This window comes from Rana temporaria, chromosome 1 (assembly GCF_905171775.1).
Source record: "Rana temporaria chromosome 1, aRanTem1.1, whole genome shotgun sequence".
Classification (NCBI taxonomy): Eukaryota; Metazoa; Chordata; class Amphibia; order Anura; family Ranidae; genus Rana; species Rana temporaria.
In genome coordinates, this window is record NC_053489.1 from 279,126,820 (window position 1) to 279,147,086 (window position 20,267).

Below are 20,267 nucleotides of genomic sequence, written 5' to 3' on the forward strand. Positions count from 1 at the left end.
TTTTTTATTTTAGTCATTTTTTAACAAGAAATGTGTATTTTTTGGCAGAAAACATTTCCTGCAAATTTTTGGAACAAAATATTGGCTTGGAATTATTTATTTTTTTGTCTTTATTTACAGTGATTAGCAATAATACTGATCGAAACACAATGTAAGAATAAGTTCACTGAAACTATACGCAAGAATTTTTGGGCTTGTCTCCTATATATCTATCTCTAGAGATAGATATAGATATATATAGATATATATATATATATATATATATATATATATATATATATATATATACACACTTCTAAACATAATATTTTTAGACTTTGGTTCAAAATTAAAGTTCTTATTTAGTTTGGTTTTCAATAACCCAGACTAATTTATGTAGAAATTTTTTTGGTTATTTTTTTTTTTTTGGTATTTGTTTCGAAGACATTTATTTACATTTAGAAATGTTTGGGTATTGTTTTTATACAAAACATTTTTTGGCTTTGTATTTGTTTGTGTATAATTTTTTCAACAAGATTTTAACACAACAAAAATTCTTTTTTTTTTTTTTTTTAAATTCGTTAACTTCTTTCTTTAGGTGAGATTTCTTGTTCGTTTTGTGATCTGAAACTGTAAACATTTACAAACCAAAAGAGATCAACACCAAACAAAAATTTAAAAAAAGAACAGCAGTCAGTCATATGGATGGTGTGCTTTCACACTGGAACACGCCAAAATTTATAAATGCACACATTCAGTGAAAACTCGCCAAATGTCATTGGTTAAACAGACAAATGGCCACATGTGCTATCTGACATCATGGGTGATCAATGTCTGTGTTTTGTGGGAGTAAACCCTTCCTCTCAACTACTTGAGGATCGAGGAGGGGTTTGTACCCATAAAGCACAGACAATAGATAGTCTGTGATGGCAGATAGCACATATTGGCACACTGTGTGTGCATTTAGAAATTTTGGCGTATTATAAAGTACAAAAATTAAAAAGGGTTTTGTGGGCGGCGGATGGGCGGGGGATGGGCTTCTGTGGTTCAGTCTTTGACACGGCCCATCATGTCAATGATATTTTTGTAATTTTGTTCGATGACTAGCATCCTTTGTCGCATGTTGTCCATTTCCGTGCTACACTCTGAAATGACATTTCGCACATTCTGCTCCATGACTAGCATCCTTTCCCGCATAATGTCCATTTCCGTGCTGCACTCCATTACCTGCTGTACAATTATAGAAGCACTTGCACGTGAAAAATGTGCTACACCATCTTCATCCCCTAAAAAGAAACAAATTGGCATTCAAAATATGTAAATAGTTTCCAGCCTATCTGCATATGTTTGGCCCTATTAATATAGGGGTGACACTGACCTGATGGCCTGATAATTTCCACATCCCCAATTTCTTCATCTTCTATCACTCCTCCTTCTTCCACCACCTCCCCATCATCTTCTATCACTCCTCCTTCTTCCACCACCTCCCCATCATCTTCGACTCCTCCTTCATCCATCAATCCACCTTCTTTCAATTCGCCAAATTGTTCTTCCGCCACTTGCCCTTCATCTGCTATAAATTCTAAGTCCAAAATTACTTCTTCCTCCTCTCTTCCTTCCTCCTTTCTTCCTTCCTCTTCTCCTTCCACATCCTCTTCTCCTTCCACATCCTCTTCTCCTTCCACATCCTCTTCTCCTTCCACATCCTCTTCTCCTTCCACATCCTCCTCTCTTCCTTCCACATCCTCCTCTCTTCCTTCCCCAGCCTCCTCCTGCTCAACATGTGGAGGTGTTTGATTTTGTGGGTGTCTGGCCCTCTCTGCCTCCTCCAATTGCTGGCGTCTTCTTTCCCCTATAAGAAATACGAAAAAACAAAAGGTATACTCATCAGCACACAGATATTGTATATCATAAATCGCACACATTGCATAGACGATACATTTATGATGATTTTTGGTTGTTTATTCTTTCAGCAATCCTCCATTTTTGGCGTAGTTCTAGGCCAAGCTCTGATCCTGCCCCTTTTTTGCAAAGAAGTGACACACATGGATGTCCCCCCAAAACATTAATTCTCGTCGACCCTCCAAATAAATATACTTTGATTATTGAGACACAGGTGCTTTGCATTTCCAGATGTTAAAACATCAGCTTTATTTGCATTTTGGAGAATGAATCTTGTTTGCCTGTCACATGCACTCAATTTAATTTCTGTGATTTTGCTATTCAACAATGTTGGAAAACCAAGTTTGGGGCCAGTCAGCCATGTCCAGGTGTGTTGTTCCTGGAGTAACGTCACATTTTTGCAAAACAATGTCATATTACGCGTGTTTACTATTTCACGAAATTTGGTAAGGGTTGTTATTTGACATAAACACAATACAGTATCTACACGTGTTCAAAAGTACAAGCAGGCCAAGGAGGCAGATGTGAAAAAATACATGTCAACACATTATTGCAGACATTCCCCCCCCCCCCCTTAAATAATATGGACTTACTTTTACGCAGAATTTTGAGTATCTTCTTCATGTGATGTGGCTCCCTCAATTTTAAATCGGACCAACGCTTTGCAGATTCGTACTGTGCGTTCGTATCTGTGTGTCGTGCGTTCTTTGCAGGTCCCGCTGGATTTGATTGTGCTTTCTGTTGGAGTGTGTTCTTGACTGACCAGCCGGCCGGTTTGAAGCCATGATGGAGCAGCAGCGTCAATTTTCGCGAGTTGGTGCTGTTTATGGGATGGCTGCTGGATATGTTCATTATTCCAGTACTTTGGCCAGAAACAGGGGGCGGAGGCGTTTCTGGACCAAGAATTGGTTGCGCCAGCGTGACCAGTTCTCACATATGCCTCTGCTTAGGGAAATCCAGGAGAATAATCCTAATGACTATAGGAATTTTCTCCGCATGACGGACCCCGTATTCAACAGTCTGCTGGAACTTCTGTCCCCCTATATCACGAGGCAGGACACTGTGATGCGCCAAGCCATCACGGCCGAGCAGAGGCTTATTGCCACGTTGCGGTACCTGGCGACTGGGAGGAGCCTGCAGGACCTCAAGTTCTCGACAGGCATCTCTCCGCAGGCGCTTGGGGTCATCATACCGGACACGTGTGCTGCCATCATTAAAGTTATGCACGAGGAGTATATGAAGGTAAGTTTCCTCATTTTAACCTCACAATGTGTCTTTAATAATGTGGCAAACTAACTTTTTATTTTATTTCCCAGATATGCTGTGTGTTTAACTAACGTTCCCTTTTCTCCCTATGCATGTTGATATCAGCTTTTACATGTTCTTTTTATTTTGGCCTACCTGCATATTTTGATCTTACCCAATATTAACCTGTCCAGCATGCTATCTTCGGGCCAACCCCCACCATGCCACTTTTTTTTATGTTTTTTGTTTTCTAAAAACAGTTTAAACACCCCCCACCCCCCCTTCAAAGTGTTTTTGTCCCCATCAGAGGGCTGTGGAGTCTCTTATTAATTAAGTGGGCCTATCTATTTGTGCCCCAAAATTCTCCCTTCATAATTTGCAAATGCTATTTTAAAAATGTAAAGTTGCACAAGGATGCTTGTAGGATTATGTTTGCAATGTTTATGTGCCAAAGTACTAAATCTCTTTTTTTGTTTGTCCCCACAGCTACCCTCCACACCACAGGAATGGCAGTCTGTGGCTTCCCAATTTGCCGAGCGGTGGGATTTTCCTAACTGCGGTGGAGCAATAGATGGGAAACACGTCCGCATTGTGCCCCCACCCCACTCGGGGTCCTACTATTATAATTACAAGGGTTATCATAGTATTGTGTTGATGGCGGTGGTGTCGGCACAGTATGAGTTTCTATATGTGGACGTGGGGAAGAACGGCCGGATGTCAGATGGGGGAGTGTTCGCACGGACTGATTTCTATGATCGTCTCCAAACTGGTGGTCTGGCATTGCCACCAGATGAAGATAATGTGGAAGGACTTCCGTTTGTGTTCCTAGCGGACGAGGCTTTCGGCCTTGGACCTCACCTAATGCGGCCTTTTCCCCAGAGGACCCTCACCTCAGAGAGGAGTGTGTTCAATTTTCGGTTGTCCAGGGCTCGGAGGGTAGTCGAGAATGCCTTTGGGATCCTCAGCAACCGGTTCCGCCTGTTCCTGACATCGATACATTTGGCGGAATATAAATTGAACACCATTATATTTGCCTGCTGCATTTTGCACAATTTTCTACGCAGGCACTCCCAGACGTACCTAGCCTCCATGGGCTCTGAGGCAGGACTACCCTCAGAGAACATTCCTGGCCTGGACACTGGTCGCGCTGGCTTGGCCCCCCAATCTGCTCGTGAGGTACGCGACAAATATGTTGAGTACTTCATGGGTCGGGGGGCCATTGCTATGCCAGATCATATTTCTTTCTAATTCGGCCCCCAAAGAAAGGAATATTCTCACAACTAATAAATAATTAGACCATTGGACTTTATACAGTTGTTTGTCATTACTGCTTTTTCTCTATTTTTCTGTCTTCCAGGTTCTCTCCAAAAATAGTGCACTTCTAGTGCCAGATTTACTTACTCAGATGTATTAACTAACCACATTTGCACATTATTCACTCATCTACTAACTGGGTATTCAGTCTAGAAATAAGAAGCCACTCATTTTTCTGCTTTTGATGTCACAATTAAATTTTTTTATTTTAGTCATTTTTTAACAAGAAATGTGTATTTTTTGGCAGAAAACATTTCCTGCAAATTTTTGGAACAAAATATTGGCTTGGAATTATTTATTTTTTTGTCTTTATTTACAGTGATTAGCAATAATACTGATCGAAACACAATGTAAGAATAAGTTCACTGAAACTATACGCAAGAATTTTTGGGCTTGTCTCCTATATATCTATCTCTAGAGATAGATATAGATATATATAGATATATATATATATATATATATATATATATATATATATATATATATATATACACACTTCTAAACATAATATTTTTAGACTTTGGTTCAAAATTAAAGTTCTTATTTAGTTTGGTTTTCAATAACCCAGACTAATTTATGTAGAAATTTTTTTGGTTATTTTTTTTTTTTTTGGTATTTGTTTCGAAGACATTTATTTACATTTAGAAATGTTTGGGTATTGTTTTTATACAAAACATTTTTTGGCTTTGTATTTGTTTGTGTATAATTTTTTCAACAAGATTTTAACACAACAAAAATTCTTTTTTTTTTTTTTTTAAAATTCGTTAACTTCTTTCTTTAGGTGAGATTTCTTGTTCGTTTTGTGATCTGAAACTGTAAACATTTACAAACCAAAAGAGATCAACACCAAACAAAAATTTAAAAAAAGAACAGCAGTCAGTCATATGGATGGTGTGCTTTCACACTGGAACACGCCAAAATTTATAAATGCACACATTCAGTGAAAACTCGCCAAATGTCATTGGTTAAACAGACAAATGGCCACATGTGCTATCTGACATCATGGGTGATCAATGTCTGTGTTTTGTGGGAGCAAACCCTTCCTCTCAACTACTTGAGGATCGAGGAGGGGTTTGTACCCATAAAGCACAGACAATAGATAGTCTGTGATGGCAGATAGCACATATTGGCACACTGTGTGTGCATTTAGAAATTTTGGCGTATTATAAAGTACAAAAATTAAAAAGGGTTTTGTGGGCGGCGGATGGGCGGGGGATGGGCTTCTGTGGTTCAGTCTTTGACACGGCCCATCATGTCAATGATATTTTTGTAATTTTGTTCGATGACTAGCATCCTTTGTCGCATGTTGTCCATTTCCGTGCTACACTCTGAAATGACATTTCGCACATTCTGCTCCATGACTAGCATCCTTTCCCGCATAATGTCCATTTCCGTGCTGCACTCCATTACCTGCTGTACAATTATAGAAGCACTTGCACGTGAAAAATGTGCTACACCATCTTCATCCCCTAAAAAGAAACAAATTGGCATTGAAAATATGTAAATAGTTTCCAGCCTATCTGCATATGTTTGGCCCTATTAATATAGGGGTGACACTGACCTGATGGCCTGATAATTTCCACATCCCCAATTTCTTCATCTTCTATCACTCCTCCTTCTTCCACCACCTCCCCATCATCTTCTATCACTCCTCCTTCTTCCACCACCTCCCCATCATCTTCGACTCCTCCTTCATCCATCAATCCACCTTCTTTCAATTCGCCAAATTGTTCTTCCGCCACTTGCCCTTCATCTGCTATAAATTCTAAGTCCAAAATTACTTCTTCCTCCTCTCTTCCTTCCTCCTTTCTTCCTTCCTCTTCTCCTTCCACATCCTCTTCTCCTTCCACATCCTCTTCTCCTTCCACATCCTCTTCTCCTTCCACATCCTCTTCTCCTTCCACATCCTCCTCTCTTCCTTCCACATCCTCCTCTCTTCCTTCCCCAGCCTCCTCCTGCTCAACATGTGGAGGTGTTTGATTTTGTGGGTGTCTGGCCCTCTCTGCCTCCTCCAATTGCTGGCGTCTTCTTTCCCCTATAAGAAATACGAAAAAACAAAAGGTATACTCATCAGCACACAGATATTGTATATCATAAATCGCACACATTGCATAGACGATACATTTATGATGATTTTTGGTTGTTTATTCTTTCAGCAATCCTCCATTTTTGGCGTAGTTCTAGGCCAAGCTCTGATCCTGCCCCTTTTTTGCAAAGAAGTGACACACATGGATGTCCCCCCAAAACATTAATTCTCGTCGACCCTCCAAATAAATATACTTTGATTATTGAGACACAGGTGCTTTGCATTTCCAGATGTTAAAACATCAGCTTTATTTGCATTTTGGAGAATGAATCTTGTTTGCCTGTCACATGCACTCAATTTAATTTCTGTGATTTTGCTATTCAACAATGTTGGAAAACCAAGTTTGGGGCCAGTCAGCCATGTCCAGGTGTGTTGTTCCTGGAGTAACGTCACATTTTTGCAAAACAATGTCATATTACGCGTGTTTACTATTTCACGAAATTTGGTAAGGGTTGTTATTTGACATAAACACAATACAGTATCTACACGTGTTCAAAAGTACAAGCAGGCCAAGGAGGCAGATGTGAAAAAATACATGTCAACACATTATTGCAGACATTCCCCCCCCCCCCTTAAATAATATGGACTTACTTTTACGCAGAATTTTGAGTATCTTCTTCATGTGATGTGGCTCCCTCAATTTTAAATCGGACCAACGCTTCCGGAGTTGCTCCTTTGACCTGGTGACACCAAACATTCTCCTCATTCTCCTTGCCACCTTGTCCATTATGTGTGACTTTCTACGGTTCGGTGTTTTGTAGGGCCCACATTCACCATCATAATCCTTCCTCCTCATGATGTAAACCAACTCCACCATTTCTTCGAACGCCATATTAGTGGCTTTATATCTTTTAGGCCTGGATCGGGACGGTCCTGCCTCTGTCCCTTCACTTGCGCCATGAGAGCTCCGTGCCCGCTCGTGTGACATCGCCATCTTTCCTTCCCACAGAGATTAGGGGCGTGGAAACGAGGAAATGTCCCGTCAGGGGCGGAGATGAGGGCGGGGATTCTTGCATATGCGGAGTGTCGCGAATGCCAACAACGTATTGACGTAGGTTACGCGGAGAATATTCGCGCGATTCCAGAACCTACACAGTTAACGCCATATTTACTTTTTCAATTGATTAGGGGCATGGCAAAGGTGACGAGGGCGGCGTTTCATACATACGCGGAGTGGATAAAAGGCGCTTGACGTGATTACGTAGGTTACGTGTTAATTCAGCGAGCGTAACAAACGAGGATTTTGAGAGAGGCAGGTAAGAAATTTAAACATGGGATCAGCAGCGGGCTATAAAATGTAGAGCCATGGGATGGGGGTTTGGTCTGTTGGTTGCACAGTTTTATTAAGCTATTATGTCTCTTGGATACCAGAATGTGATTTTCGTACCCAAATGCTTTTGTAGACATCACAAAATAGAGAGGTCAAAAATGCTGTGACTCATTATCAATTATGTAGGGTGTATTCAGATCAGGCCAAGTATTGTTCTGTGTTGGTTGGACAGAGGTCATTAGGAAGTTTCTTTCATGTAATCAATGCTGAGGGGCAGGATATCTACACATGCAATAGTGCCTTGATGAATGCTGTCATTTGTAATAATTGTGTATGGTTGTACATTTATATTATTTCCTGCAATGTAACCAAAGGGGCGGCATGTATAAAAAAAATGTTAGCTAAAACCAACCAATGGGGCAGAGCTGGCCAGCATTTTCTAAACAAGAGACACTGTGTTTGTATTTCTATATAGGTACTACTTTTTAAACAACATATTCTATCAATGTAAATGCTGAGGCTTTTTTTAATTGTGTTTTTGGTTTCTTTTTATTTTTTCAATCTAGAATAAAAAAAAAAAAATCATCATTTCCCAATGGATCTCCTGCAGACCCAAGAGATTATCCAGCACTTGCTGGATAAATTTAGGGAAATGCCCATCCTGTGGGATTCAAAGCAGCCCACCTACCACAACAAGGACGTACGAGCGGCAGCACTTGAACAGCTAGCAGCATACATGAGGACATGGGTGCCAGAATGCAGTGCCAACATGGTGAAGGATAAACTTGCCAACCTCAGGGGCACATATAGGAGAGCGTACAAAGCTCACCAAAAGCAGCTAAGATCTGGAGCAGCAGCAAGACCACCAAAGGAACCCAAGCTGTGGTATTACAACCAGATGTCATTTTTGCGGGATCAACTGGAAGGCAGGCCATCTATGTCAAGTCTGAATCCCAACCTTCCCTCCATGCTACCTTCCAGCGGGACTTCCCCAGATCACCACAGCCCTGCAGAGTCAGATGAAGAGGGCCTGGCTGACAGAGAGGCAGATCTGCGCCTCTACGATGATGAGGTATAGTAGTTTCATAACTATTTATGTAATAATATTAATTATTGTTTGATTCTTGACTTGATATTGGTTAATAAAATACAAGCTGGGAAGTAAAAATCTAAAGTCGTGGGCAAACAAATAGGTGTCAGGGATGACAACTGCAGGGGTCAGAGGGTGAGTCTGTTTTCAAGTTTAAATTCAAGGCAAAAAATAAGATTCAAGCATGAAAATGTGAGTGATTATATTCCTAAATATATTACAACATGTCCCTTTTTTTTACACAGGAAGAAGAGACCAGCCAGGAGGTGGCAGATCCTCTCCTCACTGTCAGCCAGGACGAAGGGGTCAGTGGCAGCCAGGAGGAGGCCGGGCCCAGTGGCGTTCAGCAGCTCCCCAGGACAAGCACCACCAGCCAGGCTCCTCCCCTTTATATTAGGCCACCAGGCCGTAAGAAGAAATTGGGGGCAGTGGAGGAAGCCAGCCTCAAAATGATTCAGGAGGCGAGTGCCATCATGAGGGCCCCCCTCAACCCCACTGAGGCCTACAGTGCCTCCGTGGCACATGATCTCAATAAAGGCACGGAGGAGCAGAGGCAATTGGCCAAGGGCATCATCAACCAGGCCCTTTGGTGGATGCAGAGGGAGCTGCTGACCCCAGACACTGGGCTATGTGACCCGGCCCGGCTTGCTGAACATCATACTCCTGCTGCCACATCATCCCCACCTGCAAGGGCCCAGGGAAGACCCGCTGGAAGGCAGCCTGGAAGGAAGGTTGCAAGGAAGAGGAGACGTTGATGCCCTGCCTTCCATTTGATCCCCCACAAATGGCATCTTGTTTGGACTACCACAGCTTGGGTTCCTTTGGTTATGTGCTGCTGCTTCAGATTTTATTTTGTGTGCCTCCTGAGGTTGGCTAGTTTATCCTTCACCATGTTTGAAATGCAAGTTTGCATGTATTTTGCTAGCTGTTCAAGTGCTGCCATTCTGTTTTTGTTCCTTTTTATAATTTGCTCAAATAAAAGCCTTTTTGTTGATTAGAAAAACGTGCCTATTGTTTGTAATACTGTGGGTATTATTTTAGGCATCAAACATTACAAACAAATAAAATGTTTAATCTAAAATATTCACTAACTCATGGGGGGGGGGGGGCATTTGGTGTGCCAACATGGTAGACAATTTAAACAACCTTCAAAATAATCCAGTTAAATATACAAACAAAAGCAAAATCAAAACTATTTCCTATTAAAATATTCTAAATGGTGACATAACTATAAACACCTAAATAAAGTGGGAAAGATAACCATTAAACATTAAAAGCAAAAAATTTGACATGTGGAGGACCACTAAAAATATGATACGTCGGGCCAATAAAAGTTTGCAAAAATCTTACTACATCACAGCTAACAAATGTCACTTTTCAGTATGGAACAACTCAGTTGAAATAACATGAGCTAAATAACTGATTATTTATAGCAAGAGAAGAATGAATAAAACGACGGCATCAAGCGTTGTTTATTGTGTGGTTTGCTTCAGTGTTCTATTGCTAGAATTAATCTTTCTATTGACGAATGTGCCATATCCCAAACAAACGTGAGTTTTACCTGAACGAGCGCTCCCGTGGCCTCATTTAGTCTGAGCATGCGCGGGGTTTTTGTACGTTGGTTTTGTGTACTCACCACCAAACATGTCCGTTCGGACAGGATTTGAGCGGACGGTTTTAAAACAAGTTTGCAAATAAATGTCTGCTGAAAAACAGCCCGGCGGGCAAATGTACGGTGAAATTCTGTACGCTCGTAACTACACACGACCAAACATGTCTGCTGAAACTGGTCCGCGGGCCAGTTTCAGCAGACATGTTTGGTCGTGAGTATGGGGCCTTAGTCTTTTACCGCGTTCTTGGCAGTTAAAAGTTCACCGAACTTTTGTGTGACCGTGTGTATGCAAGGCAGGCTTAAGAGGAAATCCGTCGGGAAAAAACATAATTTTTTTTCCTGACTGGAAAACCGCTCAAGTGTACTGTGTGCATCAAATTTTTATAAAGCATAAGCAGAGGTTTCGGCAAGCTTTGTTGAAGCATTTAAACACCACTGTGCTCCAGTTTGTAAATGTTCATCTCAGATTGTGGGGGGATATCTGAATGATGCCTGCAGCTAGAGGCATCATTCAGATATCCATGTCTTCAGCCGGCGATCCTGCGCACCATAAGAAAGATCATAGCGGCGGTTCCGCCGCTTGATCATTCTTATAGGCGGCGGGAGGGGACATCCCCCCTCCCGTGCCATCGGTGGCCCGGAGAAGGAATCGTCCGGCGCAGGAAGCATAGAGATGACTGGTGACCAGATGGTCACCAGTCATCTCTATGACCATCGGAGGACCTGGGCGCGATGTGATGACGTCACGCCCGGGTACCCGGAAGTAAACCAAGCCACGTTTGCAGCTAGTGAGCAACACTGATCATGAGGTCGGTGAATTTTTTTCACCGATCTCATGCTTTCCAGCCTGGAGGAGAGATGCGGGGTCTTATTTCAAAGCATTTTTTAAATCCAAAGTTTGGCGCCATTCCATGAGTGTGCGCAATTTTAAAGCGTGACATGTTAGGTATCTATTTACTTGGTGTAACATAATCTTTCATATTTTACAAAAAAATTGGGCTAACATTACTGTTATGTTATTTTTTAAATTAATTAAAAAAAAATTTTCCCCAAAAAAAGGCGTTTGAAAAATTATTGCGCAAATACCGTGCAAGATAAAACGTTGCAATGACCGCCATTTTATTCCCTAGGGTGTCTACTAAAAAAACATATATAATGTTTGGGGGTTCTGCGTAATTTTCTAGCAAAAGAATGATGATTTGTACATGTAGGAGAGAAGTGCCAGAATAGGCCCGGTATTGAGGTGGGTATTGAAGTGGTTAAAGTGACCGTCAGCACTTCTGTGAAGATCTGTGTTTAAAATTCTACAGCTGGAACTGAAGGGTGCTTTAAAGACTTTAAAAATCTTGCTGAAGGTTTTACAAACAAACATTTGAAGATACTCACCGAAAGATTTTTCTAAGGTATGCTGTGTTCTACAGCATTCTTTTTCTATTTTTCTGATTCTCCATTGCCTCGCAACTGCCTGTCAAACGCCTCCAAAAGTATGTGGATTGCCTTTCAGAGGAGCGGCAGTCCGTGCTGCTGGTGTAAACCAGCCCTTTTATATATACTGTACATTTATATATATATACAGTATATATATATATATATATATATATATATATATATATATATATATATATGTGTATATATATATATATATATATATTTATATATATATATATATATACAGTAGTATTGTAGTATAGTATTGTTACTTTATTAGGTACACCTGTTCAATTATTTGGTAACACAAATTGCTAATAGGCCCATCACATGGCAGCAACTAAATGCATTTAGGCATCTAGACGTGGTGAAGACACCTTGCTGAAGTTCAAACCGAGCATCAGAATGGGGAAGAAACGGGAATTTAAGTGACTTTGAATGTGGCATGGTTGTTGGTGCCAGACAGGCTGGTCTGAGTATTTCAAAAACTGCTGATCTACTGGGATTTTCACGCACAGCCATCTCTAGGGTTTACAGAGAATGATCTGAAAACTGATTCAAGATGATAGAAAGACACTAGTAACTCAAACAACCACTCGTTACAACCAATGTATACAGAATACCTTCTCTGAATACACAACACATCGTTCCTTAAAGCAGATGGGCTACAGCAGCAGAAGACCACATTGGGTGCCACTCCTGTCAGCAAACAGAAAAATGAGACTACAATTTGCACAGGCTCACCAAAATTGGACAATAGAAAATTGGAAAAGCTGCAACATTCAGATGGTAGGGTCAGAATTTGGCGTAAATGACATGAGGTGTAAGGGTGTGGGGGATATATTTTTTTTGGTACACTTTGGGCCGCTTAGTACCAATTGAGCATTGTGAGTGAGTGAGTGAGTGAGTGAAAACCGTATATAGCGCTGCACATGCAAACTAAATCGCCTCTGGGCGCTCGTTTGTCCATTTCTCCTTTGAACTCAAAAGAGATGGTTTTTGATCTTTCTCCTAAAGGTCAAGTGATTCTCCTCCAACCGAATGCTGGTTTGTAAAGCGTTCCATAGTCTGGGGCCCTGGAGTGCAAATCTTCGTTCTCCCTTGGACTTGTATCTGGTTTTGGGTATCTGGAGTTGATTTTGATTGGTGGGTCGCAGAACGCGATTGGAGTTGTGAGCTTTTAGTTTTTCGCATAGATATTGGGGGGCATTTCCTTGAACACATTTATGCGTCAGACAGAGTGCTTTGAAAGTAATTCTGTCTTTTACTGGTAACCAATGAAGGGATCTCAGTGAAGGTGAGATTGATTCCCATGTTTTTTTCCCAGTCACCAGTCTAGCGGCCGTATTTTGAACGACTTGCAGACGGGTGATTTGGTACTTTGGGAGTCCAAGGTAGAGGACATTTGCATAGTCGAGTCTGGAGTTAACAATTGTTCCCACCACGACTGCAATGTCCTCTTTAGGAATAAATGGAATAAGTCTGCGTAGTAGGCGCAGCAGATGGTGCGATCCGCTGACTACTGACCCTATTTGTGCATCCATTGTCATGTAGGTGTCGAAGATGACTCCGAGACTTTTGACTTTGGAGCTAGGGGTGATGATTTTGCCCAGAATGGGCGGGGGTGTCCAAGTTGTTGCAAGTTGATTCTTTCGATTGGCGTGAAACAGGAGAAGTTCTGTTTTCGATCCGTTGAGTTTAAGATAACTCTTTGTCATCCAGTTTTCAAAGAGAGGGATTTCTCTAGCCCGAGATGATCATCCTTTTTGTTGCAAATGCGAAAGTACAGTTGGAATGTATTGTTTGAATGCCACAGGCTACCTGAGTATTGTTGCTGACCATGTCCATTCCTTTATGACTACAGTGTACCCATCTTCTGATGGCTCCTTCCAGCAGGATAATTCACCATGTCACAAAGCTCAAATCATCTCACCACTGGTTTCTTGAACATGACAATGAGGAATATATATATATTCAATATAATATAATATAATCAGCAACTTTACCAAAGGATTCCAAGAGCATTTTGGGGTTCCTAACTAGAGCAACAGAGTCCCTTACCTTTCTGTCTATAATTTAAACTTTTCAGTTGGATATGAGGGGAGAAGGGTAAGTAACTGCTCTAACACTTGTATGTTCAATTTGGACTTGAGCTATTGAGTTCTGTAACCAGCAGGTTTGAAATCCCTGAAAATAGCTGAAAGCGATAAATATCTACTGTTTTAATTAGACCCAAATGACTTCAAGGAATCTCACATGAACACACAAATATGACTGTTATGCATATAATTATGTAATGTAGTTAGTATAAACTTCTATTCAGAAAACTACTAAAACTGTGAAATCATATTAGTTTTTCTTTTTTCTATAATGAACACAAGCTGCACTCAAATGTCCAATGTGTTGATTTAAAAAACAAATTGTATTTGCATAACTCTTTGTTATTGTAAGTCAATGAGACTGTGATATTCTAATGATCTTCTTGAAGTTATTATTGGTAACAGGATTTCATTTTATCTTTTACTATGGATGGTTTGCAGCTCTTTTCTTTCATCACATAATGTACTGATAGCATAAACCTGTTCATTTACTAAGATCAAGGTGATAGTAAATAAGGCAAAGGAGCTAATCTACATGTTAATGCAATTCATCTTGCCAAACTCTAAAGAGCAATCAATGAATTATTTGTTATGGATTTTTGTGGCTTTGATGCATATTATAATTGCCTTTTGTTTGTTGTTGTCTATTTATACTTTAATTTTTGAAATGATCCTGTTAAAAGAAGAAAGTGCTTTAATGATTCTTTTTTCTATGGCTTTAAAATGAACTGGCAGTTTAATACAAATAAAATAAATCTGAATTAAGGACAAGGCCATTCTAGACAGAATCTGAATGATAATCAGAGCAAGAGATGAGCAAAATTGAGAACTGTAATTTCCCCAAAAACTCTGAAAATGCGCTTTTGTGTGTCTGTTTAGTGCTGGGCTAGAGAAGCAAGACTTGCAACGTCAGTAAAGTGACAGAAGTATTGTGTCAATTCTACCGGAGAGCAGCCTTAACCACCGTTGTACTGGATTCCCCTTCCCTTTCTCATTCTACTGTCACAATGAATCATTCCTAGAAGACAAAATAACATGGGCAAAGTGGTTGACAGGCATGGAGAAAGCCATGAAAAATTTGCCAGGCCCGGCAAGGTTTTTCACTGGTTGTACTTTTCTCAGACTGACTACTACATACTGAAAGTCAAATACTTTACATTTGAAGAGATATAGCAGCATTCACAATTATCCTGTCTCAAGATGTTCTGAAAAAGCCAACATTCTGCACATTCCTATTGGTAAGTGAAGATGCCCATCATAGTGATGGGCCAATAAGAATGCATATGAGCTGAGCTCAGTGTAATGTTCCAACACTACCTGAATGTGTCAGAACAGCCCAGCATTTACTTTTAATAGGAAGGTTTGGTGCGCTGTTTTGGGAAAGTACCTTGCACTTCATACCTATAGCAGTTTTATCTTTATTATATTTTAACCTCTTCCCAACCGCTCCATAGACAAAAGACGTCTACAGAGCGGTTGAGTTATTCCGGGACGACGTCCCTGGGACGTCCTCCCAGAATCCTTCACTCGCGCACCCCCTGCGGCACGCTCCCAGAATCATCTGTGAGCGCCGGGTCTGGAAGACCCGGCGCATCACAGATCGCGGTAAATCGCCGCTGATAGCGGCGGTTTACCACGTGATCGCTCCGTCAAATGACGGAGCGATCACTTGTAAACAAACCGGCGTCATGTAATGACGCCGGTTCCTCCCTCTCCTCTCTGTACCGATCGGTACAGTGTGAGAGGAGGGGGGGGGAGCGCGGGGTGTCAGCAGCTGCTGTGGGATGGATCTGTGACAAATGCAGTCACAGATCCATCCATCCCTCCCTGTGCAATACTCTGCAGTACCATCAATACTCTGCAATACCCCCCACACTCTGCAATACCCCCCACACTCTGCAATACCCCCCCACACTCTGCAATACCCCCCACACTCTGCAATACCCCCCACACTCTGCAATACCCCCCACACTCTGCAATACCCCCATACTCTGCAATACCCCCCACACTCTGCAATACCCCCCACACTCTGCAATACCCCCCACACTCTGCAATACCCCCCACACTCTGCAATACCCCCCACACTCCGCAATACCCCCAATACTCCGCAATACCTGCTAATATGACAGAAACGAGAATTTTTTTTTTTTTTTACAGAATTTTCAGTGTTTTTTCTTTTATAGCGCAAAAATAAAAAACCCAGAGGTGATCAAATACCACCAAAAGAAAGCTCTATTTGTGGGAAAAAAAGGACAAAAATTTCAGATGGGCACAATGTTGTATGACTGAGTTATTGTCATTCAAATTGTGAGAGCACCGAAAGCTGAAAATTGGTCTGGTGAGGAAGGGGGTTTAAGTGCCCAGTGGTCAAGAGGTTAATTAACCTTAAAGGGTCACTAAAGGAAAAAAATGTTTTAGCTGAAATTACTGTTTATAGGGTATAGAGACATAATAGTTAACTGATTCCTTTTAAAAACGATTAAAAATAGATAAAAATCAACCATATAATGTACCTCCTAGTTTCAGTTTCGTTTTTGCATCTAGCTTAGTTTTTGCATGTTATTTGATGCCTCTGTGCTAGACAGACCCATAGAGCAGTATTGGTTTGGAAAACGAAATTAGAATCTCCCAGTACTGTGGTGATCAGGAAACAGACAACCAGGAAGTGTCCAGAACAGAGCAGAATTACAGCAACATCAGAGCAAAAACGAACAATGAGGACATGAAACCAGGACTGCAGTAAGGTAAAGGAAGCTATTTAGCTAAAAAAAAAAAAATTCCTTTAGTGACACTTTAAGAGCCGGTTCACACAGGGGCAACACGACTTCCAGCACGACTTTGGGAGGCAACTTGGACACGACTTGAGTATGAATCATCAGGCAACTTCAAGTTGCCTCCATGACAGTACAAGGCAACTTCAAGTCGCCTCCAGGACAGGAGGCTTTCCAGTGGCCAATCAAACAACAATCAGTTCTGTGGGAGGGAGGGGTTTGCCTGAGAAATGTATGTTATCTTCCTGTATTGTTGCTTCAGTTAAGACAGTGATCTGACTTCTGAGGCAACTTCCATTGAAATCAATGGGTAAAAGTTGTCTAGAAGTCAGATTGAAGTAGTACAGGAACCTTTTCTGAAGTCGGAGCGACTTCAGTAGTGTACATTAAAACGGCTCTCATTCACTTCCATTGCTTTTCTCAACCACACGACTTGGGGCAACTACAAGTCGGATCCCAGGTCGTCCCTGTGTGAACCGGCTCTCAAACTTTCCACAATAAAAAAATTATTCTGTTAGCCAATTAAACTAAAAACATAATTCAACAAAAACACATTTATTTCCACAAGTCTGAATAGTACATTTGAGTATTTTTTAAGATGCCTAATGTGTCTTTTTCATACATGGAGGAAAGATTGCAGAACATATAACAATTCCATGTATTGTTCTTTTTCCAGAGGTTGTTTTGCTATGAATGTGTATCTGATCACTGTTCAGTTTATTGCTCTTTTTAGTATGACCTGCTAACTTTCCAATCATATGAAATATATTTGTATATGGTGAGTAATGTCATTTTATATGATTTCAGGACCAAAGTAAACACTTGGAGAAAGTTCACATTGCCATTGGAAATAAATGCTGTGATTTGGATTCCATAATTTCCACATTAGCTTATGCATACTACTTAGACAAGGTAAGCACAGTTTTTTTCAATTTTAAATACATGCATGCAATTTTAAATCTTCTTTCATACTAAAGGAGTCCACAATTTGTTTTGCTCTTATGTAAAATGAAAAAAAAAATTGTCAGGGGAGAGTTGCATACTTTTTTATCTGAGCCAAATGGAAGCTGAGATTTTAATTAGATTATACAGTAGATCCCTGTATACATAGGGCTAGATTCACAAAGACTTATGACTGCGTATCAGTACATACGCCATCATAAGTCCGAATGCGTCGCCGTCGTATCTATAAGCGTATTCTCAATCTGAGATACGCTTATCTGTTGCTAAGATACGACCGGCGTAAGTCTCCTACGCCGTCGTATCTTAGCTGCATATTTACGCTGGCCGATAGGGGCGTGTACGTCGATTTACGCAGAGAATATGCAAATGATCAAGATACGCCTATTCACGAACGTACGCACGCCCGTCGCATGTAAGATACGCCGTTTACGTAAGGCGTTTTCAGGCGTAAAGATAAACCACCAAAAGGATGCCGCAGCCAATGTTAAGTATGTACGTCGGATCAGCGTCGAATATTCCACGTTTTACGTAGTTTGCGTAAGTCGTCCGTGAATGGTGCTGGGCGTAAGTAACGTTCACGTCGAAAGCATTGAGTATTTGCGACGTGATACTGAGCATGCGCGCGCATGCGCCGTACGATCGCCGCTTCATTTACATGTATGGTAATGAATTGTGGATTCATTACCATACAACACGCCCCCTACCTGCCTATTTTGAATTAGGTGGGGTTACGCTGGGCCATTTGCGCTACGCCAACGTAACTTAGGAGGCAAGTGCTTTGTGAATACAGTACTTGCCTCACTATCTTACGTCGGCGTAGTGCAAAGGGGATGCGCTACAACGACCTAAAGAAGCGCCGCCGTACCTGAATCTAGCTCATGCACTTTAACAGTACTAAGGCCTCGTACACACGACCGTTTTCCTGGCAGTCGTGTGTATGTTTTTCGTCGAGAAAACTGTCGTGAAAATTGACAAGAAAAAAAGATAACATGCTCTCTTTTTTTCTCGTCGGAAGTCTCAATTTCCTTGTCGTGTTTCTCATCGGGCTGGTTTACGACGAGAATGTATGCTTAGAAACCCGCGCATGCTCAGAATAAAGTATGAGACAGGAGCGCACCTTCGGTAAAAGTAGCGTTCGTAATGGAAATAGCACATTCGTCACTCTGTAACAGACTGAAAAGCGCGAATCGTCTCTCACCAAACTTTTACTTAAATAGCAGTAACATGAGATTAGCAAAAGCAGCCCCAAGGGTGGCACCAGTGGAATCGAACTTCCCCTCTATAGGGCCGTCGTACGTGTTGTACGTCACCGCGTTTGAGAACGTCGAGAATTTGTCTCGACAGTGTGTATGCAAGGAAAGCTTGACAAGAACCTCGTTGAGGAAAACGTTTCTTTTACGACGAGATTCTCGTCGTGTGTACGAGGCCTAAGGAACAAAACTGGAGTCGATCTTGACCCACTAATTACCTTGCAATGTCACCTTCATTTTGATGCACCAATACTGTGGCCATTTTTACCAGTGTTTAACCACTTCAGCCCCAGATCATTTGGCTGCCCAAAGACGAGAGCACTTTTTGCGAATCGGCACTGCTTCGCTTTAACTGACAATTCCACAGTCATGCGACGTGGCTCCCAAACAAAATTGACGTCCCTTTTCCCCCCCACAAATAGAGCTTTCTATTGGTGGTATTTGATCACCTCTGCGGTTTTTCCTTTTTGCGCTATAAACAAACAAAGAGCGACAATTTTGAAAAAATAGCAATATTTTTTTCTTTTTGCTATAATAAATATCCTCAAAAATATATAAAAAACATTTTTTTTCCTCAGTTAAGACCGATACGTATTCTTCTACATATTTTTGGTAAACAAAATCTCGAGAAGCGAGAAGCACAAAAGTTATAGCATCTACAAAATAGGGATAATTTTATGGCATTTTTAATAATATTTTTTTTTACTAGTAATAGGGGCGATTAACGATTTTTATCGTGACTGCAACATTATGGCGGACACATCGGACACTTTTGGCGCTATTTTGGGACCATTCACATTTATACAGCAACAGTGCTATAAAAATGCACTGATTAATGTGTAAATGTGACTGGCAGTGAAGGGGTTAACCAGTAGGGGGCGCTGAAGGGGTTAAGTGTGTACTAGGGATGTGTTCTAACTGTAGGGGGGATGGGCTACGTGTGACACGACACTGATCACAGGGAGCTGTGATCAGTGTCCTGTCACTAGGCAGAACATGGAAATTCTTGTTTACATCAGCACTTCCCCATTCTTCCTCTCCGTGAGATGATCGCGGGACTCCCGGCAGACATCGAGTCCACTAGACCCGCGGTCACACTCACAGGGCTTGAGGCGGCGCGCGCCCACAATGCCGCTTCTTAAAGGGGACGTATATATACATCCATATGCCCAGGTGAGCCATTCTGCCGATGTATATAGTCGTGCAGCGGTCGCCAAGTGGTTAAAGTACACTACAGGAGCACAAGCATGTGCATAGA

At 41.4% G+C, this 20,267-nt stretch overlaps 1 protein-coding gene across 1 annotated transcript in view; it reads left to right on the forward strand.

The window, feature by feature from the left end:
* LOC120914001 (protein prune homolog 2-like) overlaps positions 1-20,267 on the forward strand; it is a 238,018-nt gene that overhangs the window by 56,359 nt on the left and 161,392 nt on the right. Inside the window, exon 2 of the mRNA XM_040324451.1 lies at positions 17,604-17,708. Coding sequence (XP_040180385.1) covers positions 17,604-17,708 — 105 coding nt within the window. The remainder of the gene's footprint in view (positions 1-17,603; positions 17,709-20,267) is intronic.